This window comes from Microtus pennsylvanicus, chromosome 22 (assembly GCF_037038515.1).
Source record: "Microtus pennsylvanicus isolate mMicPen1 chromosome 22, mMicPen1.hap1, whole genome shotgun sequence".
In the NCBI taxonomy this organism is placed as follows: domain Eukaryota; kingdom Metazoa; phylum Chordata; class Mammalia; order Rodentia; family Cricetidae; genus Microtus; species Microtus pennsylvanicus.
In genome coordinates this window covers 4288589-4301387 of record NC_134600.1, presented here as the reverse complement: position 1 = coordinate 4301387, position 12799 = coordinate 4288589, and the positions used below count along the sequence as shown (strand labels likewise).

Genomic DNA, 12799 nt, shown 5'->3' with positions numbered 1-12799 from the left:
CTCCTCACGGGCTTTCCCTGTGTGACAGCCCTAAGTCTGATACAAGCTGAGTCCTGTGAACGTCCCTAGCAAGCCAGCCTGCCTGGGGATGGCCTTGGGGATCCCAGCGTTCATCACGGTGAGGGCCGACCCCCCTCTGCACCCAGACTTCTTGTTCTCTTGTCCACCGGTGATCACTTTTAGTCTTTAGTGCTGCGCCCCTTCACTTTCCTGACCCCTTAATGGCCTGTGATTGGTTCTTTGATCTCTCTGGCACGCGCGCACACACACACACACACACACACACACACTCTCTAATATTGGCCACACTAACCTCATCTACTCCCCTGGCTGTAAATACATCTACCTACAGTTAACCACCCACCAACTAATCTCCACTGGATCTCTCTGCTGGAGTCCTTGCCTCGAACTCTTCTTGTGTAATTGCTGTACTGGGAATATTCTCATGGATCTCACACTCAGTCTGTCTTAAATTGGACTTTTATCACCCCCAAGCCTTTTCCTCCTTCCTGTCCAAGGCAATTCAATCCCTCCAGTTAGCCAAACAAAAAACTTGGAATCATTAACTCTTGTTTCTCCTTTCTATGGAACTTTAACCTGCAATCTGCCAAGCTAAGTTTGCTGCCTCTGCCCCGATACTAGTACCCCAGGACTTCAGTTGCTACCAACCTAACCTAAAGCCCTATTAGCTCTTGTCTGAGAGACTGCAACAGGCTTCTCTCTGGTCTCCCTGTCTCCACCTTATGCCCCTCCAGTTTATCCTCGAAAATAACCAGAATGAAATCATCCTACTAAAATTGAAGTAAGAACGTGTCACTGCCCAGTGGTTTTCCTTACCACCCTAGATAAAAGGGGGGAAAACATTAAAATTGTCTCTGTGTCTTTACAATCTCCCCAACCACCCCAGCCGCATTTCTGTTTTCTACATGGCTGTATCTACTTAGACTCTTCTGATTAATGAGGTTTTCTCTGCCCAGAATAGTCTTTCCGTACCTGTACTTTATCCGTCCAATGAGTCTGTTTCTTCCTCTATTCTTCTGAAAGCTGATTTTGCTGTTGTTTTGAGATCAATAACTGTTGTATCTTAAATAAGGACTAGAATTTCACTGAAAGTCATTTTGCCCTAGGTTTTTCTTAGTGGCAAGATTTTCCATTACACACACACCCCTGACAGATACAGGGCTAACCAGACTTTCTGTTTCTTCTTATGTCAGCTTTTTAATTTATGTTATGTATAGGCATCAAAGTGTGCCTGTTCCTTCACTGTCCTATTTGCTGGGGTAGACTGTGTAGAAACACGCCGTCACTAGTTCCTGATAGCATTACTTTTTCTCATTTTTCAAGTCAGTCTAGCCAAAATTTACCAAGCAGTTGATCTTTCTTAAGAATCAACCATTGGCAGAAGTGAGTTTTTCTGCTGTTTTATATATTTGAGACGGTTACCTTTATTTGTTTATTCTGTCTGCATGTCTGCCTGCACGCCAGAAGAGGGCACCAGACCTCATTACAGACAGTTGTATGTAATCCCATGTGGTTGCTGGGAATTCAATTTAGGACCTCTGGAAGAACAGGCCATGCTCTTTAACCACTAAGCCATCTCTCCAGCCCTGTTTTATATTTCTTTAATTTTCACTTTCATCATGACTCCTTACTCTACCTGCTTTGGTAACTTTCTTTTCCCTCTGGCTTACAAAGCCTGCAGCCTTCAGTCACAGACTTGAAATCTTACTTTATGAGCATTCAAAAGCAGTATTTGTTTTTAACAATTACCCAATCTCATAAATTCTTTTTTTTATTATTTGACAATTTTGTGCACATAAAATGTTATAAATTCTGATATGTATTTTCATTTTAATTTATAACATAGTATCCTCAAATTTTACTTTTTTTGAAATGTTAGGTAATCTAGCAGTAATAGAAATTTTTTTCTTTTTAATTTGGTTTTTCGAGACAGGGTTTCTCTGTGTAACAGCCCTGGCTATCCTGGAACTTGCTTTGTAGACCAGGCCGACCTCAAACTCACAGAGAACCCCCTGCCTTTGCCTTCTGGGTACTAGGATTAAAGTTGTGTGCCATCACCTGGCTAGAAGAATTTTTTTAGGCATTTTTTTTTAACTTTTAACTTTGCTATTTTCAGAAAATATATGGCATTGCATAGTTTTAGCACTTTGAGGATTATTAATACCCGTGACCCATATATGGCCTGGCACAGAGGACACCTTAGTACATGGTCACTGTGCACTGAAAGAGAATGTTTCTATAGTTGTTGAGCACAGCACTCTATTATTACTAATAAACATACAGCAGAGGTGGTGAAGGGTGTTCAAATCCAGAATTTTACGGAACTCTTCTATCAGAAAATTGGGCGGATTCGTAGTGAAATCATTCGTACTAATTGTGCTAACAATGATAATATCTTTCCTTGGTTCTACTGGATTTGGCTTTGTGAATCTGGAAGGATTAGAGGCACACAAATGATTGCTTTGTTTCCTGGATACATCGACCCTTTTGCAATTATGAAATGTCTTTCTTGTGGGGACAGGACCTGAGGATGAAAATCAAAGTCTCTAGAGCGTCTACACTGATCCCCGATGAAATGCCTTTCCCTAAAATGTATTGAACAGATGGTAATTTAGTCATTCTAGTTTTTGATTGTGTGGTATGAGCACGCATGTGACTCAGGGGACAATGTGGGGGGGGGGGCAGTTTCTCTTCTTCAAACATGTGGGCTCCAGGGACTGAAGAGAGGCCATCATGCTGGACACCGGTGCCTTTACCCCCTACGTCACCTCACTGGCCCTCCACCTTATCTCTCGATGGACCAGGAAACTGTAAATTCAACTTAGATCTTTAAAGTAGCACTGGATTGAAGATGCCACTTTAAAAAAAAAAAAAGTACTGCCGTTTTTGTATTGCTTCAACTTCCACAATATAAACAAATATACTATTTAAAATCAATCCCTAAAAGAAGACGACACTGTTGATAGGTTACACTGATGATCTGCATCTTTATTGCCTACCTTGTACAGTTTGAGAATTGTTTTGATGCATTGGTGCACGAACTTGGTCTGCTTCCGAAGACTCCCGCCGTACAGGGCCACCAGTTCCTCGTTGAAGTTCACACTGAAGAAGTCAAAGTGGTACTTGAAGTCAATGTCCTCCGCTTTTCTCAGCGCGATGGAGCCGATGGAGCGGACTGGAGAGGAGAGGAGAGCTCACTGTACAAGACACCCCAGAATCCTTTCCCACTTTGTTCTGAAAGGCTTTGTTTTGCTTTGTTGTTTTTTTGTCTCTGAGACAGGGTTTTTCAGTGTAGCCCTGACTGTCCCAGAACTCGCTCTGTAGACCAGGCTGGCCTCGAACTCAGATCTGCCTGCCGCTGTTGGGATTGAAGGCTGAGCTTCTGGGGTGGGGGGTTTACTGGGATCTGAGATCAGGGTCTTCATACAGGAAATGCTAACAGTTAGCAGCTGAGCTTCTAAGGTAATACGGTTACTGTGTACCACACTGAAGTAAGTTGTTTCTATTCATGATAGGGTTATTTATTTAAAGCCCCTCAATAGCTCAGACTATATATTATAAAGATTAAAAACCAATAAAAAGAGTATACTAGGGATTCACACTTAGGGATTAAGACTATAAAGAAAGTTTATGAAAATGCTACCTTAAAACCAGGATTGTGGAAATGTACGTGTGTGTGTGTGTGTGTGTGTGTGTGTGTGTGTGTGTGTGTGTAAGGGGGAAAGCTTTAGTCATGAAGGAACACACAGGGTTGGCAGGGTGCTGGCAACTTTCTACTTCTTCACTGAGGCTTCAGTTCTCTGTAAGTTCACCCTGTAATAACTGAAAGTGTATCATTTCAAGCGTGACAGCTAGCAACAAAAATCAGATTATATCATTTCTTACCCAAAGCACCCATGTTTCACATCCCTCTCAAATAAACATTCAGTCTTTCCAGATCTTATCTATAGGTCATAGCGACCTCTCCATTCTCGTCTCATTTTTCTCTAGTCCTGTGACCTATGGTCCTCAGGGCACCGGATATAGTCTTGCATCAGGAACGTCCCCAAACTGTACTGCTCAAGCTCCCCTCAAACACCACCTCCCGGCCATGGCCTTTCCTGACCCCCTCATCTCAACAGGTCTCTTTCCTATTAAATACCGTCTGCCCCCTTCAGTGATTTACGGATATATTTCTTGTAGCTTTTAATATTACTGAAACCTCCACTGGTGGCTGTCTTCCCTTAAGAACATGTGCTTGATGAGGGAGGGACTTGCTGTCTTGTTCTACTCGGGACCATCAATACCTAGAATACTCCCTGGCTCAGGACCAACATGCCACAAGTGTTTTGTATATGAAAATCAAAAAGAAACATAAGGAATCACCATACATGCTGAAACAATTGTGGGTTCATTACTTAACAATTCCTAGAATGTTTGTAAGAACCAACACAGAGATTCTGTGTGTAATGACTTACAGATTGGGATGTCTGCCTGTTAGGCCAGAAACTCCTGACATTCCAAACGCTGAGTTTGGAGCCTGAACACATCACTTCTTTCTCCCCGCCATTCTGTAACCCCTCCACACTGCGACAGGCTCCACCCAGGGAAAGACACTGATCTAGTCCCATTCAGCACAACGTAAGGTACTATTTTCCCTGTTGAAGCTTCGGATTCCACTCTCTCTGTCTAACTTATTTTCCAATGCCAGCCTTTCCTTCTGCTTGTCCTGAATACCTGGCTAATCTATTCCCCCTACCCTGGGCATCTGCCTCTTCTTATCCTAAATAGTCTTCATCTCGTCTTTTCCTTGTATTTCACTGTGTGTTTTCCTGTGAAGGAGGTGGCATTCCCGTGGCTCTCCCAGGAGGTAGCGGGACACGCTTTTTATCTATCCCTGCTCGCTTCATGCAGCACACACACCCTCCAAAGTCTGAATTTCACAGCGTTAACTCTGCTCTTCCAGCACCTACCTTGCTTGTAGCTGCCGGCGTTACCAGGAAGGAAGAGAACAGGAATTCCTGTCAAAGGGAGAGCTCTGTGCTCGTCGGCATAAGACCCTTCTCCATACAGATAGAGCTCGTAGGATGGATAGCGTTTTGTCAGCTTCTTCGGGAGTTCGATTTTCTACAGAAAGGAAGTAATAAATAAGTCCACTTTAATCACTTTTGTTAATACAGCTCAGATTCAACGCAAACGTAAACTAAAGAACTTTGAAATCGTGCAACAGAAAAAGATCACCAACGATATTAACCACACTTGAGGCACAAAACAAGTTCTCCTTGCCGTGTTTCGAGCAGGAGATTACTCTTATATTATGTGGATCTTGAATGGTGTAAACTTCAAACACATATAGTTGAGATTCTAGCGCATGCTCAATAGTCTAAACAGTGCCTGACAACAGCTGTATGTCACTGGTACACGTCAGAAAGTTTCACATAAGCATAACCGGAATGCATTTCATTTAGTCAGTTATCAATTACACTTTGAAACGATGGTAAACGCTTTCCACAACCAAATCAATTCTTTTTGTAATTTTATACTCCTTTCTAAAGTATCTCCTTTTTATTCAGGCCCCCCTACGTACTGCAGCTGTGGTGTGTGCACACATACATTCATTTGTGTGTGTGAGCACGCACATGTGTTCACGTGTGTGCACAGGCATATACAGATGTGTGTATGTGCATGTGGAAGCCGGAAGCCAACAGTGGGTATCTTCCTCAACTGTTCTCCACCTGAACCTGGAGGTCGCAGATTCAGCTAGACTGCCTGGCCTTCCTCTGCTTCCCCAGCGCTGGGATTACAAACACAGACTACCCTGTCCAGCTATGTACCTGTGCTCTGTGGATGAGCTCCAGCCTTCCTCACGATGGCTAGGCAAGCCCTTCCTCTGCGAAACTAATTCCACAGCCCCAGAAAGTTGGCTTGACAATAAAACCTTCTGAGCTCTCGGTGCTTTAACTATGATGGTTTAACAAAATAACAAAATTACCTGAACTTGACAATCAAGAGATGAACATTCTTCTTACCATTGAATTGGCAGCTCTTCCACACCAGGGGCCAGCACCCAGACTGTGAGCAAGTCTTAAGCTACTTTGGCAAATCCTAAAGTTGTATACAGAATTCTTTCCAGTATAACATATATCCTCCCCAAAGGCCAGGATCCATCAAAGATGTACAAAGTGTAAGCTCTTCTGCTCCGCCCCCACCCTTTGAGGCCCGTTCTCACTATGTAGGCTCAGCTGTCTTGACTCGCTACTGTGCCACCCCATGTTCCCTGGCGACTGTTGGGAATGACAGGCGTACATCATCCTACCTGGTGTTTCCTTTCTTTCTCTTTTTAATAACAGAAATTATTAACAACAAGTCATTGGGCACTGTAGAGATGGCTCCGCGGTTAAGAGCACTGACTGCTCTTCCAGCAGACCCAGGATCAATTCCCAGCACCCACATGGCAGCTTGCTAACTGTCTGTAACTACAGCTCCAGGCGATCTGTCATCCTCACACAGACATGCAGGCAAAACACCAGTGCACGTACAATGAAAATAAAGTTTAAAAAAGGGTGCCACTTTCAAAAATAACAATTATACTGAATCATAGATTTAAGCAGTATCAATACATTAATAATCTAGCAATGTCAAACATATACGTACTTGATGAAATATTTTACCATAAAAATTTTAAAACCTGTAAATGTTAATACTGCTGAAAAATTCTAAAAAAAAATCTAATCATTTGTGTAGATTCCAGACTATTCCTTTAAGGATATTACCATAATCTGGACCAACCACACTCCAGGGGCATCTACAGGACTGCTATGTACCTATTATTTAAGGGATGAGCACTTCCAATTACCCTCTCCAATACACCAAAAACCAGAAAAACCAGCGCTGTCTGCTGTACAAGCACACTGGTACTCGAAGTCAAATTAGTTCCAATAATTTATGCAGAGTGCAAGTAAAAACGAAACGATGCAATATCTTATTTACTGGAGTCCAAACCAAGCAAAAAGAAAATATTAACAGAATAAAGAAATAACTCCTGAACTGCTCCCAAACAAGGACACGATTTGATGCAATGCCACATGCATAATAGGATCGTGACTTTCTAGTTTAGTAGACAAAGTTTGAGTTAAGCTGAATATTAATTCAGAAAGCAAGAAACTACCAAATATATCTAAAAAAACCATTAAAGATGAAAAGCAGGGAAAACAACATATTGGCATATTTCATAGCATATTATTTTGAGGGCAATTTTGTTATAAAATATTAATAGCATGAAAAATTAACTTTATATATATTAAAAACATACAGGTGGGGGAAAGGTAGGGAGATGGAGAGTCAATAGTGCAGGGCAGAAAGGGAGGCAAGAACGGTAGGCAAATGGCAAAATGACAGCAGGCAGAACAGAGTGTCCAGAAGACAAAAGGCAGCTAAAACGCCTGGTGACGTGTGAACCCACAGGAGGGACGCAGGGGAGAAAAAGGAGGCATAGAGAAACCTGCTAAATGGCTCCAAGATACATTATCCTATACGGATAGTTTGAAACAATCAGACTCTCACCCACAAGGGCCCTTTAATGAAGATCAGCGACCTTCACGGGACATATTTCATCCACGGTGCCGACCCTGCCATCTGCCATGCCTTGACTGCCCCTCAACTGTCCGCATCACCAACTTACACCCCTTCCAAAAGACAAGCGTCCTAACAACCCCTCACCTGCTGAAGGATGCTGCCTTACGGAGGCAGAGGCCTTGTTTTATAGTGTGTGTGTATGCGTGTGTGCGTGTGTGTGTGTGTGCGTGTGTGTGTGTATGCACCTATCTTTCATCTGTAAAGAAGAATGATAAAAGTTTGATAGTCATGATATAACCAAAAAGGAAAAAGTATGTATCAAAATGAATGCAACTTTGAAGCTCTTCCTAAGCCCTTGGCTACTCCTAAGAGCAGTGCCAGGGACTCCTGTTTGATATAGAATGGGCAAAAACACCTACACATAATGTAACCTTTCAGACAGGCCTTTCTTCTCGTCAGAATCTCTGCGCTCCAATCCAGTCCACACTGCTACCAAAATTTCTTGATCAAACACATACCCCATGTGTTTCCATACTGTACACACAAAACATAAATCCTTCAGAGGAGGGAGCTTTTAAAACTGGATTCCAACATCTGCCTCATTCTTATAACTTACACAGGCCATGTTTTAAAATTTGGGCTTAATATATTTGATTTTTTTTTTCAATTTTGAAAGGAAATGCGTTAAAAAGCATGTCTCTTACCCAATGTCCTTCGGCTATCCAGTTCCTCCATCCCAGACGACAACCAACGTCAATCAACTTACGTGTGCTGCCAAGTATTTTGGACACATACAGGTGAATATGTTTATAGATTATTTTCTCCCTTCGAAATCATTATATTATATATTATTATTATAAATGTTGACAGGATAATATGTTCTGATGCCTGCCTTCCTCTATATCCTAACCAAATGACCTATATGTCCAAATTCACACCCTGCCACCAATTCATTTAGTTTTTATATTTTATGTTTTGCCTGCATGGTACCATGGTGCCAGAAGAGGGTGCTGCATCCCCAGGAACTGGAGATGAGTACGGTTGTAAGACACCATGTGGGTTCTGGGAACTGCTCCCGAGTCCTCGGCAACAGCCACAAGTGCTTAGCCTCTGGGCCATCTCTTCAGCCCCTCAATTCTCATCTTTCCAAAGCCTCGAAAACCCAGTACAAACAAGGATATTCTCTCTTCTCCAAACAGTCTCGTACATAGACTCTTGCTTTATTATATGATAACTGGTTTTTAGATTCTTATCTCTCTTTTTGTTAAAATATAAACATGACAGGGATAGGGGCTTTTATCACTAATTCCCTCATGCCAAGTATACCCAGGCATTCAATAAATGACTGTCGTCTAAATAAACACCAGCACGCTTTATTTTAGAACGTGATGTTTTCCACATCTGCATTTCCTTTCAGAGCGCCATCATTAGGCCACATCCACACGAGAGAAAAAGAACTCGGCTGTTTCTTCTCAAATTCTACCGCTAGTCTAAAATTACGTGCGGCCAGGCAACAGTGTGGCCCTACTGGTATTATAAGGCAGGAAGCTTTGAGTGACGTGACAGACTCAAGCTCTGACCGAGAAACAATCAATTAACTCCAAATCAGAGCATCCAGGAAATTACAGGCAAGGGACCAGGAAAGAAAATAAACCATTTTTTTTCTTTTTTGAGACAGAGTTTCTCTGTATAGATAATCAACAACGTTAAACTGGAAAGTTCATTTTTGCAGAGTTCCAAATTCCTCTCTCACTTGAAGAAGGAATGCCATTGATCATTTTCCGATGACGAAGAAAGGTACAAATGAGCAATGTTTTTAAAAGACGACAAAAAAGGCCTCAAGGAAGACGAAAACGCAATGAGCAGGACATGCCCACCGAGGGACACCAACCGTGAACAATTAGAATGGTGCAGAAAACGCTACTTTAAAAGGCGATCTACCAACCACGGCCGATATATAAACTATCCGCAATACATAAACGACTGGCGATACATAAACTATACTTGGAACCTTTTTACTCCTATGAAAACCATTTGGCTGTTAACCGAATGAGCTCGGTTACCTTAAAAGTCTCATTATTTATGCCAAAGGGCTCATTTCTATAGGTAATTCTTAATTCTGTTTTGTGAAATAACCCGACTCATTCAAAGCAAAAGGAAAAAAAAACCACAATCATCTGCTAAAAATATGTTGCCAAAACTTCTACCACTGGGATTACTATACTCAGAAATCAATGTGTCAGACTCGGAAAAGGCAATCGAACCAAAAGAACTAAATACTCACTACTCAACCCAAAGCCCAACAGCTCTTGTGTGTGAGAGACACTAATTTTCTCTTTCTAGTCAATTCCACGAGGCAAGCAATACATCTGTGAGCTCCATATGCTTTGCGCCCAGCAGGAAGGAAGGCGCTCCTACTACTGAAAATATTAAAATAGAGTCGATAATAAATGGAAGTGATTGTTCCAAAATGATAGCCTTTTAACCAAAATCTGTGTTTAATACAGGACTAAACCAAAGTGGCCTACTTCAATCCACTGAGAGCTTCCCAATTATGAAAGGCTAGGCAATAAAATGAAATTATAATAAAATCTACTTCCAGTTTAAGAAAACTAAAGTTCATATATTTAACTACTAAGAGGCGAACGCACAGAAACCAACATCACGTCAGTTCATTGGCTTTGGAATTAGCATTAACTTGTTAAAATCTCCAAGAGCATCTGAAATCCAATGTTCCCATTCCCTCATAGCCACAGATGCAAAATCAAGGTAAGAACGCTGGCCCTACAAAATATCCATGGAAAAGCATGATCCCCACCAATTTAAACCTCACCTTCTAAATGCAAGTAAGAGAGGCAACCAAACAGGCCCCCTCTATAAGGACCTAAACACGGGAGCAATCCTGACGTTCATTCTTCATCCTACAGGAAAATCTTCAGTGATCTTAGAAGTATACTAAGAACGCACGTTATCAAAACCTATTGTGTATATTTTATAGGAGTTATAATAGATGTTTCAAAATTAAGAGATTCGTTTAGAAATCCTAACAAAAATATCATCGGAGGGAAATTTCCCCCGAACAGCTGTGTAATCTGTCATCATCTCTTTCTACAGCTGGTCATGAATGAAATCCTAGATTCTACTACGCTGAACAAATGAAGCCATTAATTGAAAGCATTCAAATTGAAACGGAGGAGGTGGGGGCGGTGAGAGGGGTGGCAGCGCCTGTTAAACCCAGCGAGAAAACAAAATAATAGCACGAAATTGAGTGCGCATGCAACTGATTGTAACAGGTATCTTAATAGTGCAAGTCACCGGCTGTTCAGAGGCTTGCGAAAACACAGGTACACACACCCACGGACTCGGAACCTACAGAACAGGTGGATCCGCAGAAATCTCCACAGGAGGGAACTAAACAGGATCCAGTTTAATTATTCACCAGGGCAGCCTTTCACTTCACCTAGAGATAAAACCCTGGAGCCTCTTTTTAGATCTGCCCTGGCAACTCTGCAGACGCGGGGTTTCTTTCCAGAAAAGCGAAATCTGACATGTCCATCACTGGGCGTGAAGAGAATTCATCTCCATGCAAGCAAAGGAGTGTCGGAGGAGGATTAGTTTAGGGACAGGGACCGGGGGTGGCTCTCCGGGGATGAGAGAGATGCACAGTCCAGCGGGTCAGAAGTCGGGGTCCCGGGTCTGGGAGCGCAGGAATGGGGGGGGGGCGAGGGGCCCAGGAGGCGAGCACAGGATGCCCTACCCGGCACGAGGCAGGAGACTGGCTGCAAGTCCCGGAGGGCTCCGACCCGGGATCGTTCGGGCTGAGCCCGAGGGGAGCGGGCGAGGAGCAGGTGAGGGAGGGCCGTACCTGGTACTCGGGGTACTCAAACATGTAGCTCATGCTACACTTGTTCTCCTCGAAGTCGAAGAAGACATCCCACACCCCCAGGGTGGCCAGAGCCACCATGAAGGCATAGAACGCCAGGTTCCAGAGGCTGACTGAGTGCAGGAACATGGTGCTGCTGAGCGCCTCTCCACGGCCGTCCAAGCCCAGCCGCCCAGACCGAGCCAGGGAAAAGCCGCCCGTGCCAAGCCGTGCCCAGCAGAGCAGTCGCGCGCGCGCGTGCGCGGAGACCGCCAGCAGCCCCTCCCCTTCGCCCGCCCCGCTCAGCGCGCCTGCGCACAGCCAGCCCGCGGCGCCGCCCACGGAGGAGACGTTTGCAGCGGGAACGCGAACGTGCGCCCCGGGGAGATGGAGTGGGAAACCGGAGTGGGCTGGGCTGGAGGGCGTGGAGAGAAACGGGAGGGGGCGAGGAAAAAGGGAAATGGGGTGGGGAGGAAGGGAGGAGGGATGGGAGCGCGGGATCTCAGAGGCAGGAGGCGGGGATGGGCCGGGTGGGTACCAAAGGCTTTGGCCAGGGCCAAGGATAACGCCCCGGAGTGCAGAGAATGTTTATGATCCAGTATTGACTGGCCAAGGGAGGCGGGCAGCACATTAAAAGCGTGTCCAGTGGCTGTCACATCACAGACACCATTCCCTGCAACAGTTCAAAAAAATCGTTTCCTGATCGATTTCGAACCGCCTCGGGTCTCCGCTGTTTCATCCCAAGCCTTCTTGGACCAGTTAGCTTGACTCCGGAGGAGACAAATCGCTTTCACCCGGCCTTTTAGACCACCAACTTGGGGCCCTATGTAGGTAATAACACTTGAAAGCACCGGCTCATTAAAACAAGACCCAGAGGAAACCCTGTTCTTGGTGGAAGTCTAAGTCACGTGAGGGGTGGTCTTTAAAAGACACTACGAAAATGCCCACCAGCATGGACGTCCCAGTTGGTTTACGCTGGACGAGGTTGACACTAACTGGTGCTCTCTGGATCCTCCATGTCTCTGGGGGATCGGTTCAATATTGGCGTTAGAAGGCGATTTTGTCCAAGCTTTCATTTAAAAGGATTTCACTTTGTCTTTACACAAAGGGTTTTTTTTTTTTTAAGGCAGGACAAACCCGTTTGCAATACCTATAACAGCTTCAAAACGCTCTCTCTCTCTCTCTCTCTCTCTCTCTCTCTCTCTCTCTCTCTCTCTCTCTCTCTCTCTCTCTCTCTGTGTGTGTGTGTGTGTGTTGCTAACTTCAGGATTTTAGAATAATTTTTGGCGGTGACTCAATTTCATTTTACTTAGACTAATTTTCTAGCATATATCCTGAGAAAATTGGCTATGATACATGAAA

The 12799-nt window shown here is 43.9% G+C and overlaps 1 protein-coding gene across 1 annotated transcript in view; it reads right to left on the bottom strand.

The window, feature by feature from the left end:
- Positions 1 to 11746, bottom strand: part of Pgap1 (post-GPI attachment to proteins inositol deacylase 1) — a 64102-nt gene extending 52356 nt beyond the window's left edge. The window contains exons 1-3 of the mRNA XM_075956390.1: positions 11441 to 11746; positions 4974 to 5127; positions 3021 to 3196 (exon numbers count right to left, since the gene is read on the bottom strand). Coding sequence (XP_075812505.1) covers positions 3021 to 3196; positions 4974 to 5127; positions 11441 to 11587 — 477 coding nt within the window. The 5' untranslated portion in view covers positions 11588 to 11746. The remainder of the gene's footprint in view (positions 1 to 3020; positions 3197 to 4973; positions 5128 to 11440) is intronic.
- Positions 11747 to 12799: the final 1053 nt, after the last annotated feature.